Source organism: Microtus pennsylvanicus, chromosome 5 (assembly GCF_037038515.1).
Source record: "Microtus pennsylvanicus isolate mMicPen1 chromosome 5, mMicPen1.hap1, whole genome shotgun sequence".
Classification (NCBI taxonomy): domain Eukaryota; kingdom Metazoa; phylum Chordata; class Mammalia; order Rodentia; family Cricetidae; genus Microtus; species Microtus pennsylvanicus.
This window is the reverse complement of record NC_134583.1, coordinates 84,356,277-84,374,886: the sequence shown is the minus strand read 5'-3', so window position 1 is coordinate 84,374,886 and position 18,610 is coordinate 84,356,277. Positions and strand designations below refer to the sequence as shown.

Below are 18,610 nucleotides of genomic sequence, written 5' to 3'. Positions count from 1 at the left end.
TTGTGACCTTTTTGCCTCTCCACCTTGAACTGACTTTCTTCATTCCTTTGCACGTGAGCTGCCTGACATTGGAGGTCAACCTGTCTGCGTCAGAGGCTGGGGGTCCTTGATGCTCTCTGTCCTCCATCTTCCTGTCTAGTCTCTGAAGGGGCCAGCAGTCTATGGGCCTGGTCCATACTGTTAATGCCACACCTAAACCCATCACAGCCTCTCACAGCTAACGGGAGTCCCTCCTTATCTCCCTTTTTCTGCTATAGAAAGCCCCTGGGGTTTAGCTGAGAAGTCTGTAGCTTTCTCACTAGGTTATATCTTGCTGTACTCTCTGACTTCTGGGGGCACTGCCTTCATGTCCCAGGGCCTCTGTATAGGCTGTGCTGGCCTGGCCTCCACCTGGACTTCTTCTGTTGGCTTCTGGTTCCTGACTTCCTCACCAGGGAAAGCCTGCTTCTGCTACTTTCTCCTCTCTACCATGGGAAACACATAATTACAGGTCACTATGGGTGTCCCCTCCTCTGTGGATTTCAAGGACAAGAGTCAGCCCTCTCTACTAGGCTAAGTGGAAGCACTGGATATGGAGCTGGCAGCAGAGGGTGCAGATGCCTGGCTGACTGGATGAGTTCATGCAATGCTCAGAGATTTCCTACTTGCTTCCCTGGGGCTTCCGCCCCTCTGTTTTGGCTAGAAGGGCTGCATTTTAGAGGATTCTGTGGGCTCTGGGGAAGTACCCCACATGTCCACCCTAGTTGTTAGAGGTGGCCCAAAGTAGCCAGATGGATGTCATAGACATGTAAACCAAGTCTGTGGGCTTGCTGGGCATACCCAGACATGCCCTACATGGTTCCTGTAAGCTGAACCCCATCAATAACCATGGGCCCCTCACTATGGCCACACAACCAGCCAAGAGTGACCAGGTGACATAGGCTACCAAGGCCCCGGCCAGGACCTCACACCTTCCTCAGAAGCCCCACCCCTTGGGGGGTGGGTGCCGGTGGTCCGATGGGGCGTCCACCCGGCTGGATATAGCATCTCTGTGCGGGCAGCAGGCAGCTGGCCACCTCGCTGCCCACACAGATGTCTCTTTATGCTCCGGACCTGACTTGCGGCTCTTGGCTCCCTAGGAACAGAGGGGGCGCTGTGCACACTAACCAACCTGTGTTGGCTGTGGGGTGAGGTGGTGAGTGGAGGTAAGGCAGGGGAGGAGATGGGTGAGGATACACAAGGGCCTCACCCCACACTCTGGAGCTCATAGTAACATGTCAAAAGGGGCCTGCTGAATATGTAACTGCTGCTCACCAAACCCCATCTGCCAGCCTCCTCAGAGGGAAACCTTTCAATGACTCCAGGGTGCACAGCTACCCTCACGGTCTGCTCCACTTTCTGTTCCTCTTAATCCATCTTTTGCCATGGGGCAACATGACAGGCATGCTCTGTATCCTCCTTCCCCAGAGCCCTTTGTAGGCTAGCTCTACACCTTGCTCCCTGGCCACTCTAGAGATTCCTGGCAGACCTGCCCACCCTCTAAACTTCTTTGCAAAAGCCCAGGTCTGCCTGGAAGAAGCACCTGAGCAGGAAGGATGAAGGATTGACCCCCACCCTCCATACCAGCCTGGGCCTTGTGTTTTCTTGGGAGCGCAGTAGCCACAGGGACAGGCTCGTGTCCTGGTGCTTTTTGAATGCCGAACCACAGGCACATTGCTCACCTGACTGAGACAGCCTGGTCTTTCAGAAATGGAGATCTGGAGGTCAAGAGTACCCTAAGCTCAGAGTCCCTGCAGGAGCTGCTGAGGAGGCCTTCCCTGTTCTGGGCCAGCACAGCTACCCCTCAAGGCCACAGGAGAGGGACGGGATATAGAGCAGTGGAGGAGGGAGATCCAGGAGCAGAGGCATGAATGGATGGGCCGAGGGCGGGAAGCAGCGGATGAGGAGCGGGTGGGGAGGCAGCATGCTGCCAACCTAAACAGCCCAGCGTGCCTCAGCCCGGCATTTAATCCACAAAAATTTCCATCTGCTTCTGGAGCCCTTGGAACCCAGGCAAGGAAAGGCTGTTCCCTCAGCAAAGCAAACAGGCCTCCGTGTGCGCAGCCGTTCCCCATATTCGCGGCCCCAGCTGAAAGGCAGAGTCAGCCATTTTGTGGATGAGGACCTCCAGGCCAGACAGGACCCCCACCTGCAACCCAGGCCTTGGGTGGGTGAGCATGGAGACCGCACTTGCTTTGTTAGCAGGTTTCACTGGCAGGGACCTGCTGGATCCACCTGCCATTCAGCAGAGGCTATGTGGGCCACATGCTGCACCGGGGCTGAGAAGCTCTCCCTATCCAGAGAGGCCCACTGTGACACCATCCAGGCTTGGCCTTGACTGTCACTTGACATGCCAAATGTTCCCAATGGTCTCTGTGCACCCTGAGGGGTGCCCCCAAGTGTGCCTCATGCCTGCTATCCCCGCCCTGGCTTCACAGGCCCATGGTTTCCGGAGCTGCCAGGGCTAAGGCCAGGGCCAGGCACGGCTGGCTGCCCCTTTCTAGTCTTAGGGAGGGAGGGAACAGCTCTAGGTTGGGAGATCTATTTTTGGTGGTGACCAAACTGCTGCTTAATATGCAGAGCTGGGGCATGGTCGGCCCTGGCCCACAGGGTGACAAGTTTAAAAAGAGGCTCATTTTGACCAAAATACATGTTTTTCTGAGGTTGGCTAAGGAGGCCAGGCAGGGCTGGCCACACGGACACAGGCTCACACCACCCTCACGCCCCATCCCCACTGGACGGTGCCCACTACCTCCCTTTACAGAAGCTACTGATTAGAGATCGCCCAACAGCCCTGTGGAGGCCCAGGGCCCTCGCCTGCTACAGGCAGACACATGTGCCTCTGTCTGCTGCCCGCCTGCTCCCTGCCTCTCAGAAGCAGTCGCACCCACAGAAGTTGACACGGGCTTGAGCTAAATTTTTAAAAAATGTAAATTTCCTCTCTAGCCAATATTTGAGGCCTATAAATAGAGTCACTCAGGAGAGCTGGTGCGAGGCGGGGGAGTGTCTCCCACACAGACAGGGAGAGAAACATCCTAAGAGAAAGGAGTACAGAAGGAATGATGGCTCTGGGGTGGGGGTTGCTGGGGACTTGAAAAGCAGTGGTCACTGTTGGAGTGGGGGAAACTGAGACCCAGATTTGGGATGATTGCTCAGGGATACATGGCAGGTTGGGGCAGAGCCAACTGCTGCCACATTCTCATGCTCACACTATGAGCTCTGTGGTCAGTGCCCTGGGTCTCTTAGTTCTAGAATATTCACACAATATTACCCACACTGCAAGGCCCTTGCATACAACAGTCCTCTGGTCTGGCTGGGGATCCTCTATCAGTGCTGGACACATGGTGCTCATAGGACCTGCTAGATCTCCTGGCCTGAGTGACAGCAGCAGGGCTTGCAACCTAGGAGCTGGCTCCAAAGGCATTGAAGGAGGCCCAGGTTCTGACCTGCATGAAGCAGACAGCGGACCATAGCGCAGGGCTTGTGGTGTGCCTGTACACACAAGTAGAATAGCATAGATGCAGTACACCTGGGGAAAGCAGAGCCTGCGGAAAAGGATGATGGCCCTTGGCATGGGGTTCAGAGGCTAGATAGGCCCAGTGGGGTCTTGAGATGAGCACTGAGATCATGCCTGCAGCAAATCAGCATGGTTTCCCCACAGGGGAGTGACCCCCAAATCAGGCCAGACTAGAAAACCAGAGAAGGCCACGATTTTCTCTTAATTTCTCCAAATTCATGGTAACTGACATAGAGTGTCCTCCATACCTTGGATGAAGGAGAAAATTTAGGCTCACTGAAGACAGTGGGGTCTGCTGAAGGCAGAAAGGATCACCCCCCACCCCCAGGGGAGTGAGCTCTAGTCCCATGTCTGTCTGCAGCTTTTGAGGTCCAGATAATGTCCTTGTTATAAGGATGCTGGAGAAGGTTCCCAGTCTCTCTCAGAGGCTGTCTGGGTTGGATTGGGCTCTGAGACTTGCTGTCACAATGGGCAGGGTATAAGGTCATTTTCAGGCTGACCATTATTGCCGGGCTACTCTGTAGGCCTGGGAAGAGCTGGGACAGAGAGCGCCTAGCACACAGGGTATCAGGCTGTGATAGTCCTGGTACCAGGGCAGACAGTAGGCAGACGGTTAGAGGACCAGGGCAAGGAAAACAGATGGGGATGACAGCTATATTGTTTCTGAGTCTATCTGTGGGTCAGACATTGCTTTCCTTCCAATGCCAGCCCTGGGAGAAGCATCAAGAGGTTGGTTGCTAGGCATCAGAATCTCCTGCTTAAACAAGAGAGCCATCTACAACCCCCATATTCACCCTATGGTTTGCTACACCAGAACCACTTAGGAAGAGAAAGGCCATGAGGCCTGCAGCTGCTCCTCCAGCTCTGCCTTGGGTAATAGCAATATCCCTACAGAACTACATACTAGGTCCTGATGGCCATAGGATTTCAGGACACTCTGTTTTGGGAGGTATCCACTGTGATTAGCTCCTCTTCTTCCATAGCTTCTTGAGGTGTCAACAGTCAGCAGTGTCCAGCCCTCTGCTGGACCTGGAGCTTATCCTTAAGCTATAGTCTGGAAAGGCATGCAGATGTCCGATTCTCACAGCCTTCCCCAGGCTTTTCTACAGAACCCGTGACTGAAGAGAGCCTGCTACACCAAGGACAAAAAGTCTATGACTCACTCTATGCTACCCATTGTGACGGTGTCATTTTCTTACATGTTAACTTCCTTCTGGGAGAAGTTAGCAGCTGATACTTTCCTATAGCCATGGCGGAGGTGGGGGGTGGTCTTTTGCAAGGACTCTTCTCAGGTCCTAAGGTATACCTGAAGGCAGAATGGTGTAGCTCACAGGACACAAGCCTGGAACGGCGAGTTCAGGCTTCATGAGTGGCCTCTCTTAGAGTGTCAGCTGGGTACAGGGACTCCCCAGCAGCCATGCCCACTCCCGCCCAGGACCAGGGTGGTGGGGCACTATGTCAAATGGCGCTTTCATTATAGGTTTATCTTTGAAACCCTAGACAAAACAGGGCTTGTGTGGCTTGACTGAAGGACCAAGCACCTCAGGACTCCACCATCCACTAAGACGGCTCCTCAGGAAAGAAAAAATACACGAACCTTAAAATAACCAGTTCCCAGAATAGCAAACGAACGACGGCTTCTGAAGGGAGCTCTTTGATCGTCTGGAGCCCCAGGCCTTGGCCTGTTTACGGCCCTGTCACTCAAGAGTAGCCCAGCAGCAAGGCAAGGAGGGGTGATGGAGTGGGGCTGGGGGACAGTGGGAAGGGGGCCTTGGTGGGGGATGCAGTGCTGTGGAGTGTTCTAGGCTGCCCCACTTTCTGATGTAACCAGCCCATGCAGGTAGCAAGGCTCTTAATGGCGGCTGGCAAATCAGCCAGGAGAATGGCTTGTGGGTCCCAGCCTGTGGTCTTCTGGGACACTGGAGAGGGTGAGACTTGGACTGGGGAACGGGCTTAGGAGAGGGAGCCCAGGGGACGCTGCAAGTATGTTTGTCTGGATAGGCAAAGGGTTCAGGGCCAAAGATGCTGCTTCGTATCCCTCTTTCTCTCCATGCCCTCCCCACTCTTCTCTTGGTGTTCACAGACCTCCTGGTCTGGCCGTGGCCACTCGCCTCCCTGTATGTCATATATATGAAACAGCACCAGCCAACAGCTCAGCCCCAACCCCATATTAACTTCAGAAGAACTGAGTTCTAATGATCTCATTTTAATAAATTTAAAATTAATTGTACATGGGTCCTTACCTGAGCTTTAAGAACATTTAAAGAATCTCTTTTCCCAGACTGGGCCTGTAATCTAAGCATTTGGGAGGCTGAAACAGGGGAATCACTTGTGTTTTTAAAGTCACTGTTAGCTACATAGGGAGTTCCAGGCTAGCCTGGGGTACACAGTGGGTTTTAAGCCAGTCTGGATTGCAGAGCAAGACCTGATCTTAAAATCAAAGACAACTGCCTCCAAATCTCCTTTCCAAGTTGTAAATTTTATGAAGTCTTAATATGACTCCAGAAGCTCTCATGAAAACCCAGCTTTCAAATTGAGATGGGCTATATGTATAAAATTTGTCTGGCTTCTGAGGACTCAGAAAAAGGGAAGACTGGCAGCTGCTCTAACAGTCTCTGTATTGATTATATTGGAATCATAGTATTTGGGGTCTCCCGAGTTAAATAAAATGCATGACTGTGATTTCAATTTCATTGTATTACTTTTTAGAGCCACTACTGGAAAATTAAAAATCTGTGACTAGCAGCCAGGAGCTGACTAGATAGTGGGGAGGTTAGAAACTGAAGACTCAGAGGTAAGCACTTCCAAGGGCGCCCATGCACCGTGAGGTTTAGTTTCTACAATCTTACTAATGACGTTGGGCATTGGAAACTGGGTGTCTCAAAGCAGAAACCTTCACCAAGCTCCAACCTTCAAATAGCTCGGTGGGAAAGTCAACAAAATTAACCCACTCCCTGAGAAGACTGTCAAGATGGCTTTAACTGTTAAGAGGAAGGGAACAGTTTTTGCCCTGGGAAGCTGTATCCTCAAGCTAGTTACAGCTCAGATTAGAGCTCAAACTCTTATCTTCTGAGTGGTCTGGAAAACCTCGAGCCTAGGGCGGAAAGGCCAGGCTGGATGTGTGCCCATCTGTGTAGCAGCAGGAGAGGGAAGCAAAGCAGGCGCTTCATGGAAAGCAGTGTGTGTGAGAAAGAGGTGGGCAAATTTGCTGATCATATATATGTCTATATATGTGTGTGTAATGTATATATATGCATATATATACCCACATGTGTACAACACACACATACACAAAAAACTTACAAAGCACAAGAAAGCTATAGTACAATATTCTTTACAACTATAGATGCAAGCCAGGCATGGTAGTGCTGGAACCCCAGTATTTGGGGGGTGTGGGCAGAGTCAGGAGGATCATAGTGAGTTTGAGACCAGCCTGGGTTACATAGTAAGTTCCAGGCCAGCCCGGGATAGACTATACAAGGACACTCTGCCTCAATCTCCATTTTGTCTGTCTCATAAATGTGTGTGTGTAGACATAAATACAAATGTTCTTAACACAATATAGCAACCTGAACCCTGCACCATAAAAAAAGCCATCACCCACTATGACCAAATAGGTCTTATCCCAGGAATGTGAGGTTGGTTTAGTACCCCCAAATCAGTTACGGTATCATACTGTATTAATAGAATAAGGGGTTAAATGACAAGTGGTCACCTCGATAGAGTCAGAAAGGACATGCGGGAAACTTGCACATTTACTTCTGGTCAGCTCTCAGTGCACTCAGCACTGAAGGAAATATCCTTAACCGACAGGAAGCATTGATGGGAGATCCAAAGCCGTCACCGTCCTTAGTGGCAGGTGACTGGGGGTCTTCTCCCAGTGGATCTCCAGTCTTTCTAACACATTACTGATGTTTCAGCCAAGGTAAGAGCAATGGGAAGGCAGGGAGAGCAGGAAGGAGGGAAGGAAGGAAACTAAAGGCATTTGGACTGGAAGGGAAGAAGTAAGTTTGTCTTCATTATCTGTAGCAGGAACGGAAAATCTAACAGAATTGACAGCAAGAACAAAACCCAAAAACCAAGAATAGCAAATTTGGATTTTCCCAGGTCAGCCAAAGACTGTGTTTCTAGCTCTAGTAACGGACAATTCCAAAGTGAAGTTAAGAAAAACAACCCCATTAGCAATTGCATGGTGAGTAAAGCAGGGGTGAATTTGACAACAATAGCAAAAGCACAAAACTTAGACATCAGAAACTACAAAAAAGTACCAGAAAATTTGTAATCCTAGAATCTGAGGCAGGTAGACTGCGAATTTTATGGTAAAGTTAGTTCCAGGATAGCCTGGGATAAAGAAATAAAACCCTGTCATAACCTTACCTCTCAAGAAATGAAAGTAAAACACAGACAAGGAAAGAGATAGTGTATTCATGGTCTCAGATGTCCATTTACCCAAAGGATCCACAGGTTCAGCAGAAAATCCCAGAAGCCAGCTACGCTGTTTACCTGCCTTTTCTCCCCTCTTTCTCTTTTAAAAATAGAAATTTACAAGTTTATTCTAAAATTCATATGAAAACTTTTAGGTCTCAGATTAGGCAAGAAGAAAACCAAATCAGAGGACTCTCACTGCTTGATTTCCAAACTTACTGCAAAGACACAATAATCAAGAGGGTGTGGGGTGGGTTTAGGGACAAGTATATGGACCAAGAGAATAGAATTGAAGGTCCATAAAGAAGCCCATACATTTATGGTCAATGATTTTTTTAAAAAATGTTTTGAGACAGCCCAGGTTGACTTTAAACTTGGAATGTAGTTGAGGCTGTTTTTGGACTCCTAGTCCTTTTGTATCAATACCCAAGTACAAGGGATTAAAAGTGTGTACCACCATGCCAGGCTTGGTTAATTGATTTCTGATAAAGATGCCATTGCTAATTGATCAAAGAAAAAGATTTTTGACTAATGATGCTGGAAAACTGACTATCTGTAGGTTAAGAAGCAGCTGTTTTGTGGCATCTGCTGTAGGCAAATACTGAAGACTGTTAGACCGTTAGAGGTCAGCTTGGGCGTGGAACTCACTGTGTAGACCAGGCTGGCCTTGAATGCACAGAGACCCACCTGCCTCTGCCTCCCAAGTGCTCGGATTACAGGTGTGTGCCACTATGCTTGGTCTCTGGCTAGATACCTGTAAGAGGCTGGGAAGATAGCTCAGTTGTTAAGGAACTTGCTGTGTAAGCGTGAGGACCGGAGCTTGGGTCTCAGAGCTCATCTAAAAAAGTCAGGCATGGTGGGCACATACTTGTAATCCCAGGGCTGGGAAAGAGGAGACAAGTGGGTCCCTGAAGTTCTCTGACCAGGCAGCCTCGCTTACTTGGTGAACTGCCGATCACGTGAGAACTTTTCTCAAAGAATAAAAGGGATTGCTGCTGAAAAACAACAGTTGAGGTGTTTCTCTGAACCCCATACACATATACACCTGCACACATGTGTACCTGTGCATGCACACACGTAGGCATACATATACACAAAACCAAGCAAACAAAAACTTAGATTTTATTCCATTTCATACCCTAAAATTATCTCAAAAGCTAGACCTAAATACAAAAGCTCATTCTATATAATTTTTAGAACAAGAAGAAAAAAGAAAGCAAGAAAGTGTTCATGACCTCAGATAGTGCAGAGGGGTCTCAGAACATCAAAAGCAGGAACCACACAAAACATACAAAAGACAAATTGGACTTCATTAAAATTAAAAACTTCTGTGATTTAAAAGACAATTCAGATAATGAAAAGACAGCCGGAGATTAGGAGAAAGTATTTGCAAGTCGTACGTCTGATGGAGGACGTGTACCCAGAACATATTAAAAACTCCTGCCACTCGACAATAGAGCGGAGTACCTAATTGGAAAACGGGCAAGAGAGTTGAATAAACATTTCACCAGAGAAGACTATGAATGGCTAATAAGCACATGAAAAGTTGCTCAACATCATTAGTCATTAGGGAAATGCAAATCAAAACCACAATGAGATACCATTACATACTCACTAACAGGGCTGAAATAGAAAAGACCAGGCCTACTGCCTAGTTGCAAGGCTGAGAGAAAGTGAGCCGTTTACACATTGCTGATGGGAAAACAAGGGGGAAAAAAAAAAACAACTTTAGAAAATAGTCTAGTGGTTTCCTAGAAAGTTAAACAGAAATTTACCCTATGACTTCTTAGAAATGATAGATCAAATAGATAAAGAGATTCCAACGAGGATATAGAAGATTTGAATAAAACAATGAACAAGCTTGTTCGAGCGCTTGTAAACACAGCCCTGCATCCAATGGCTGCAGAATATGCTTTCAAGTACTCAAGGCACATTACAAAGGCTGAGCACGTGTTACACTATAAAACATCTTTCAAAACATTCCAAGGGGTTGATATCCCAGGAACACTTTCTCTGACAGTGAAACAATGTTACTAGAAAGTTTTACCACAATAATAACAATGATGAAAACCACACAGTTATGCTGCCATGGCATAACTCTTGGCATAAACAAGAGATGATGGAGATTAGAAAAATACAGCACAATCAGATGAAAGTGAAAGTGAAGCACTTTATCAAACGCAGGCAGCCTGAGGCAGTGCTGTGGGTCTGTCCCCGCAATGGCTCAGGAGGCTAGCGTAGGACAGTCTGGAGTTTGAGGCCAAACTGAGCTACATAGTGAGACCCTGTCTCAAAAAATGGGTTATGCCTTTCAGTGGCTTTTACAGAATAAAGATAGTGTAAAGGATATGAATAGCTGTCATGGCTTACACACTTTAAAAATCTAGAAAATCTGGAGATTAACAATTAATTATCCAGCTTAAGAAGTAGAGAGAGAAAAATACATTAAGGCCAAGGATTAAAAGGAAAGAGATAAACAGATGTGAATAAGCAAGATAAAATCCACAAGCAAGAAGATCAACAAAGCCAAAAGCTTGGTGAAAATATCAATAAAATTGGGGAATGCATGGCAGGCTTGGTCACTGTGGGAAACAGGAAAAGGCACAGATAAACAACACTGGGAATGAGAGTGTACCGGGGCAAAATGCAGATGCTACAGACATGCAGTAAACACCAATAAAATTGAAAACCAAGATGAAAGGTACAAATTCCTCAGTCCAACTGCTTATCAAAACTGACACAAGAAGAAATAAAGAGTCCTAGTAGTTCATAAGCCTTAAATCCCTGTAATCAGTAGTTTAAAATGTTCTCACAAAGGAAGCAGCAGTCTGGATGGTGTTACCTTAAAGTTCTAACAAACATTCAAGACAGAAAAAAAACATCAAGACTCACATAAAGTATTCCCAGATACAGGATTGGTGGGAACACCTTACCACTTAATCTGTGAGGAGCTACAGCTCAGCGAAAATGGCAGAATAGAATTAAATGGATTTTGACAGCATTTAAGACTTAATATGGGATGCGAGAGATGAAGCAGGGAAGCCTGCAGTGATGTCTAAATAACTAATCCCCCAGCCAGAGAACTTGAAGGCCTGGGCTTAGAAGACATCCCACTGGAGAGCAAGGGTGAAACAGGATATCCAGGGAATGGCCTGGGATGATAATGTCTCAGAGGCCACTCTGTAGGCCTCATGATAGAAGATGGTCCATGAAGTGAAGGCAGGTGGTGGGGGCTGGGTAGTGTCCTTGTACAAGAAGTGTGTATGGCCTGGGTTCTAGGACAGGACTAGGCAGAAGGAGTATTGGGGCCTTAATCCCCACCCCTAGATGCCCTATGAACAGGGTCTGGAAACCAGAGCTCCCCTGTGTCCGACTTTGAGCCACAAACATTTCCTGCAGAAAACAAGAAAGTCAGTCTCTTGGCCCCACTGTGCTCGGCATATCAGCACGACAGTGTGAGCTTAGCTTGTAAAATAAACACTGCGGCAGGTCCAGGTCCAAGAAGAGCTAAGAACACCATAGGGAAGAGGAGGGTGTGGGTTCTGCAGAGAGCTGGAGGACCCTAAGGAAGCCAGTGGGGGGCTTAGGCAGGGCTAAGCAACAAAGAGAAGGGGCAGGAGCCAGAACTCTGGGGTTCTTGTTATAGGGATAACAAGATGGCCTATACTGTCTTGAATTGCCACCAGTCCTGACTGCTGTAGCCCCTGGATAAGGCCACTGACCCCTACCCAGCCTTAGTTCTCAGAGCTGATTCCAGTCTCATTTCCAAAGGATCTCGAACTTCTGAATTATTCTTCCCTTTCCCACATCTGTGACTGCCATGAGGACCAGCTCTTTGTATAACGAGCTGTGTGACCACAGGAGACTGCTTGATCTTTTAGAACAAAGGAATCAGTAATATACAGTGACTGCAAGACAGGAGTCCATGGGCATGGCTCCCCGGTATGGGTCCCTGGCCTAGACCTAAGGAAACTCCTGGTCAGAAAAACCGAAGCACCTCTGAACAAGTTCAGCTTGTTTCTCCTGGGAAACTCTTACAAATAGACACCCCAAATCTCCATGGTTACTTAGCCTGATCCTCTTCTGAGAGTGAGATCCAGCTGTTTGTGAGTGGGGTTCAGCCCTGTTGTGTAGGTGGCCTATGGTGGGACACCCTTCACAGCTGAGGGGCTAAGCTGAGCTAGGTGAGCTGCTGGGCACTGGAGACTTGACTTTGGCCAGCCTGAGGTTGGAGGGGTGGGAGGGAGGGGCTGTCAGCAGGGAATCCCAGGGGCTCTGGCTGGGCTCAGCCAGGCTGGCTGGCACTGGCTCCGCTCTGGGACTGCTGGGCTCCCAGGGATTTCCTGTCCTCCTACTTCCCAAGGTCAGCAGGATTGCGCTTGGGTTGTTTCTGGTCCCGATGGTTACGTTGATAACTGTGATGATGTGGGGCCCTGCCCATGCTATCGTGCCCTCTGGGCCCAGCAAAGCTCTTTCCCAGGGTCTGTCCTCACAGGGGGCAGTGGTCCCGGACAGGGGAGGGACTGGGCAGACTGCCATGGGCCGTTTGGGTCAGTGCATCTTTTACAGCCTCTTGATGTACAATGAGGGTCCAGGCTAGAGTTCTGGGAGATGCCTTGGTTCACTGTGGACCATGGCCTTGGACAGAGGACTCACTCCCCCATCTTAACCATCTTGAGGCAGGGGGTAAAGATGAAGGGTGATGTCCATGAGGTGTTTGTGCAGGATCTCAGCATCCTTGCAAACCTGGCTCAGAGCCCAGACAGGGCCAAGGTCACCAGGAGTTCTGAGGATCGGCCTAGCTTTGTTCCTAAACCTTGCTCCCAGAGACCATGGACTCTGGAAAATCAGCCCTTTGTTGTTCTGATCTGATGAAACACTGGCACGTATTTCTGCCCCTGCCCCTGCCCCTGCCTCTGCCCCTGGGCCAGTACAGGCTCCACCTTGGTCACAGAGTTGTGACCTGGTTCTTAAACCCCAACTGCTGCTGAGCAGCCATATCTTGAGTCTGGAAAGGGAGACACTGGTAGGAGACAATACCTATCACCTTCTATCACTTACAGGAGACACCAGGTTTCTGTTCTGGGATTGAGGGTAGCCTGTTGTGTGTGTAATGGGGAGAAGGGGAAAGGTGAACAGTTAGAATGGGATAGAACTTGATCAGGTCAGGAATTTGTTGTGGCTACTGGGACTGGAGACAGCAGGCTGCTTTGAAATTTTTGGTGAGAGAAGGCTCACATACTTAGGATTTGGTCTATGCTATCTGAGGGTGGGGAGAGACCTCCCTGATTCCTATTAGCAGTAAGAGTGGTCAGCAAAGGTGGCCTTGACCAGGAAAGACTTGGGGCTGTCTGAGAGGTTGAGTAGGAGACTCAAACCGGGGTGTCTGTCACTGGTCCAATAGGCCCATGTACAAAGAGGGAAGTCAAGGGTATCCTTGATCACGCAGAAAAATAACAAGGCTCTGAAGCCACCACTGAGCCTAGGCCTTGTGAGCTGAACATTCTGAGTATCTTTTCCATCCTGCCAGATGTGTACAATCTTTGTTCTAGCTGGGCACTCTGCTGATCAATGGCCACAGTACCTTCCTGCTCAGGTCTGGGATGCTACAGGTTATACCAGGTCCTATAGTGAGACTCAGTACTAGACATATATACCCCCAGGGTCCCAGAGAATATCTGGAGCCTAGACCATGCCCCCTCCTGATTCCTTTCACTGACCACAGAGTTCCATGGCTGCCCCAGACTGGGGACACTTGTGCTAGTGAGGAGAAGAGAGACTTCAGAGCCCAATGCCCAGGATATGTTAAGAAAAGGAAAGCTGGCTTGTCCTATGTGGGCCAGACTATCTTTGCCTACCTGCCCAGTTGCAGCCCATATTGGAAGAGAGCCAGAGCCAGGCGTTGCTAGGGCAACCCAGCAGCAACTACACTCCCCACTCAACTGAAATTCCACTATTTTTAGCCTCCTAGTTATGTTCAGATAAAATCCGTGTATACAGACAAGTTGTCTGGCAAGATAACGGCACACCTCAAACTGCAGAGACATCAAAGAGTAGCAGTGGGTTGTACCACGGGCCTAAGAAAGCTCCCCGGGTGAGTCAGAGCCTCCAGCTCGTGAAAGGTAGGGTGTTGTGCACAGAACATGGAGGACAGTGGAGTAGCCTAGTGGCCTAGCCAATGCCAGCTGTGACATTCTGGAACATGAGATTGTGGGCAGTCAGTATACAAGGAGCTACCATAGGGTATGCCTATAGTAGTGGATGCTAAAAATAGCCTGACCAGGCAGATCGAGCACAACCTACCACAGTATCTTGAGGACTTTCCACATTAGTCAGGTCCAGGGTAAGTAGAGGCCAGCACCATTGAGGAATCTACCCTATCCAGGTTCTGAGTCTTCAGAAGGTTTGGCCTACTCAGCAAGGATCCTATCCAGGTAGCCTATGGGAAGGTTGATGGGAGCCTGGCTGTAGCTACCTCCTGACTAGAACACAGTCAGGATGCACTTAGAGCAGAAAGCTCAAAGGGTAAGGAATGGAGGGAAAGAGCCAGGTCATGTTCAAGGTTTCAGTGTGACTGACTTTGAGGTCTTACTCCTTCCTTCCCAGGGCAGAGGCAGGGTTACAGGCCTTGGGACACTAGGCAGAAGCAGCCAGCAGGTAGGCAGCCTTCTGATGTCCTAAGCACACAACTGTGAGATGTATTGCCCACCCACCACACATAGTGTGCTTCTCAAGAACCCCACAGAGGAGATCAGTAGAGTGCGGTGGTGCAGTGAGCTGCTGCCCTTGGGGTAGTGCACTGGCTGAGGAAGGCAACTATCGGAGCTGATGGAGTGGATGTGGGAGCCTACCTTGTCTTCCACCCGGTTCAGACGGGCACCAATGGTGTTGCTGCCACGGTCCTTGCTCTTCTCTATGGGATAGAGCACAAAGTCATGGGTATGAAGCTGCGGGTGTGGGTTTGAGAGCCTGGATGGACTGAACCTAAGGAGCAGGAGTTGGGGAAATGGGTAAAAATGCCCCTTTAAAATTCTCTTGCAACTACAACAGCGGGGTCAGGACAGCGAGAGGTGCCATAGTGGCAGAGTGGATCTGGGCGTCATCCTTGCTCCTTCTGGCTTAGGAACCCCTGAGAGTCTTCCAGGAGGGACAGAACACTCTCTGTCCAGGAGTTGATTCAGCTGGGTTGTGAATGATACCTGCTGGGCTTAGACCCATCACCAGGCCATGGTGTCTGCTGTCTCAGTGGTCCCCAATATTGGATTATGCCCCACAGTCCCATTTGAACCTCTGCTAGCACTGTCACCAGGAATAATGTGCCTTGCTTTTTCTCTCCCTGGTGCCACATAGCCCCTTATCCTGAGGACCTGGGGGTTCCCACCAAGACAAGAATTAGCCCACCCAATACCACTGTGCATCCCTGAGCACCGGAGCCATCATGGCCCCTGAAACCCTGGGCTGGCTGCTCATCTGATCCATGTGCCACACTAGGCCCTTCCATCAAGGGAAAATGTGCCCTTGGTTCACACTACCGTACCCAGAGTCTGACCATGATGCTTTAGAAATCTGTTATTTAAAGTGACACAGCAGGTTCTGTTGTCACCAAAACATCCCATTATACAGCCTGTCTACAGACACTTTGCCTACCAGGGTCTATCTGCTACAGGGGGTCCTAGCGGCCTGTTGTGATAAGAGGGGAGGCAGAGGGGGGTGAAGGGGACAGAGAGTCAGTCATGGGTTGCCCTGTCCAGGTACCAGTGCAGACACCCACCTGAGATGGGGAGAAACAAAGATGGCTTTCCGATGGACTGGTCCAGCCTGGGAGAGAAGAGAGGGACACCAACTCACACAATGCCTGGGGCACCACAAAGACAGGCCATTGTGTATAGGAGGACAACATGACACTCACTCCAGGGGTATCTTCCATTGCCACTCCAAGACCTGCCAAGAGGCACCTAAGACCCTGTGGCCAATGCTCTTGAGAGAGCCAGTCAGGAAGCTCAAAGATGAGAGGCAGAAGCCGAGGTGCCTAGACTTCTTCTCTGGATGGATGAGTGGAGTGAGAACAGAGAAGCTCTGAGCCTTTGGCCTTGTCTATGGAAGGTACAGTCATTTCTCCCAAATATACACAGAGCTAGGTTTGCAAGCTAGACCATAAAACTAGCCTTCTAGGTCCAAACCTGTGCTGGGCCACAGGGACCACATTGCTTCGATGGAAAAAGGGTTGATACCAGAATCCCAGACCGTGTTGGTTCTGAATGGTCAGGATCCTTAGCCCCACCCCAGTGGCAGGAAGATCCATGGATGGAGGCTAACTCAGGGGTGGGGCTCACTAAGAACTCTTTCTCTCCCTGTGAGGCCAGGGCCCTCCCAGGGCCGTGTCACCATACCCATTTCTGTGCCTACCTTCTCTGTAGTTCTTTAATGCGCACCATAAGGTTGAGATGGCCTTGAGAGTACTGCTCGATGACGTCCCGCACATCATAGGGCTTCCGTGCTTGCTGCAGGTCAGAAAGACACATGTTACTTTCCTCTGAGTGCTGTAGGCTCAGTGCTAAATGTAGACAGTGAGGGGGCAGCAATAGGGAGGAATGGCTTAGAACATATATAGTAGCAGGCTTAACCCTTGCAGGCTGCCAGGGTAGCCTGTCTGGACCTTCACTGTGAGTCATTTCTCCAGCAGGACCAGACAGCAGCTCCTGCCAGTCTACTAGTCCTCATTCCAAGCCTCTTCAGGAAGAGCTGGCCTAGCAGGCCAGATACATGGTGCTGCACAGCTACAGTGCATCTGGGCCCTAGACTGATGATTGACATGCTTGCTGCTTCTCGGGGTGGGGAGTTAGTACACCATATGTTCCAGACGGCTCCCAATGCCACACGGACTTCCCCTAATACAGTCTAGCTCCCATGAAGGAAGGACCTGTCATGCCCAGGGTAATTCTGCACACCAGGACCACCACATCTTCTGTGGCCTACATACCCAGTGACTGTTATGACGCCAAGTTTGGGACAGCACTTAAACAGATCCTTGGTCCTTTGCATATGTAGTTACGACAGCCTTAGAACTGAGCTTGATAATGTCTCCAGGTTTTACCATCTTCTGAAGACGGAGATGTAAGCCCTGATCCTCCCTTGTATAAGATGAAATTCTGAGCCTTGTTCCTGTCTTCAGTAAAACAGGATACTGAGTCTATTCCTCTTTTCTGGAAAATGGGTTGCTGAGGTCTACTCTGCTATGTCTAGGAGGGAATGAGAATAAAATAAGATCTAAGATGAGAAAAGCCAAGGAATCCTGATGCAGCACCTTGTCAGCCAGAGGTGGCAATGACTGAGTCCAGGACCTGGGTCTCTCCGTAGTGTACACTGAAGGTCACTCTCGGTACTAGGGAAGGGAACGTGTGGGCCAAAATGCTTTACGAAGTGTGTGGCACCTCTAGGCATGCCTGGTAGCACACGGGGTAAATGAGCAAGGAAGGCAGAAACTACAGTTTGAGGCAGTGCGGGCCTGGGCGAGGAACAAGACAAGTCCTTATGTTGGTTTATGAATAGTCTGAGGGTCTGAGGGCCATTATGTCCAAGTGTGCTAGTCTCTGCAAACGTGTGTGATCAAATGTGTGGTGGGGAAGTGAGAGAATGCAGGCCTGCAGGAGCAGGATAGGGGACTATAAGCAGTTAAGAAGGATCAGAGAGCCAGGTAGTGGTGGCACACACCTTTAATCCCAGCACTTGGGAGGCAAAGGCAGGTGGACATCTGAGTTTCAGGCCAGCCTGGTCTACAGAATAAGTTCCAGAACAAAAATAAACAAACCAATAAACAAAAAACAAAAAAAAGGGAGGAAGATCAGATACCCCACCAACTACCCATGGTCAGCAGTTCTCCAGGCCTGCCAAGACTTACCTTAGAAATGCCAAACTCCCCTCCAGGATCTGGTTGGGGCTGGCGGAGCCTCTGTCAAATATCTGCCTGGATATAAGAGACCATCCCAGTTTTCTCCTAGGGCAAGTGTCTCTGGTGGCAACAGGAGCCAGAGGTGAGCCAAGATAATGCCATCTGTCCAGACTGACCGGCCTGTGCATGTGGGTGCTCAAGGCAAATTTTCAAGGGCTAAGAGGCCCTGGCTCCTCAGGCCAGACACAAGGGCGGCTGGCCAAGGACTTATCGGTCAGCAAGGCAGGCAGGCATGCCTACATCAAGACCAGCAGGGCCATGTGGGAAGCAGGTGGGTGAATGGCTGAGGAAAGAAATCTGGGTCACTAGGGTGGCCTAGAGCCCTTGGGGCCCTCCTCACAGGGGCTCCCTCTTTATCTATCCCACTCTTTCTTGGAGGCCTGCCACTACCTGTCCATGTGTCCCCAACAAGAAAGTCAGCCCACTGTAAAGCCCTTACTTTTCTTTACTCAGAAGCCTCAGTACCCCCACAGGGCCCCTCCAGCACCTGGACTGAGTGTCTAGGGGAGAAGCAGAGAACAGGAAGGTCGGAGTTGTTTGGCCTGTTCTGGCAGCTTCCTGAGCCACTCTTAGTACCTACTGTCCTAGGCCTGAAAATGCAGGGCTCTGGGGCTTTCCCTCCTCAGCTTCCAAACATATCGGCAGGCAGGCAGGCAGGCCCCTTGTGTGGGCCATGGAGAGTGGGTCTGTGTGGACCACTT

The 18,610-nt window shown here is 49.6% G+C and overlaps 1 protein-coding gene across 1 annotated transcript in view; it reads right to left on the bottom strand.

Annotated features, from left to right (window-relative positions):
• The window catches only part of Kcnq1 (potassium voltage-gated channel subfamily Q member 1), a 320,601-nt gene that overhangs the window by 49,477 nt on the left and 252,514 nt on the right, over positions 1-18,610 (bottom strand). The window contains exons 13-15 of the mRNA XM_075972864.1: positions 16,367-16,461; positions 15,732-15,778; positions 14,812-14,873 (exon numbers count right to left, since the gene is read on the bottom strand). Coding sequence (XP_075828979.1) covers positions 14,812-14,873; positions 15,732-15,778; positions 16,367-16,461 — 204 coding nt within the window. The remainder of the gene's footprint in view (positions 1-14,811; positions 14,874-15,731; positions 15,779-16,366; positions 16,462-18,610) is intronic.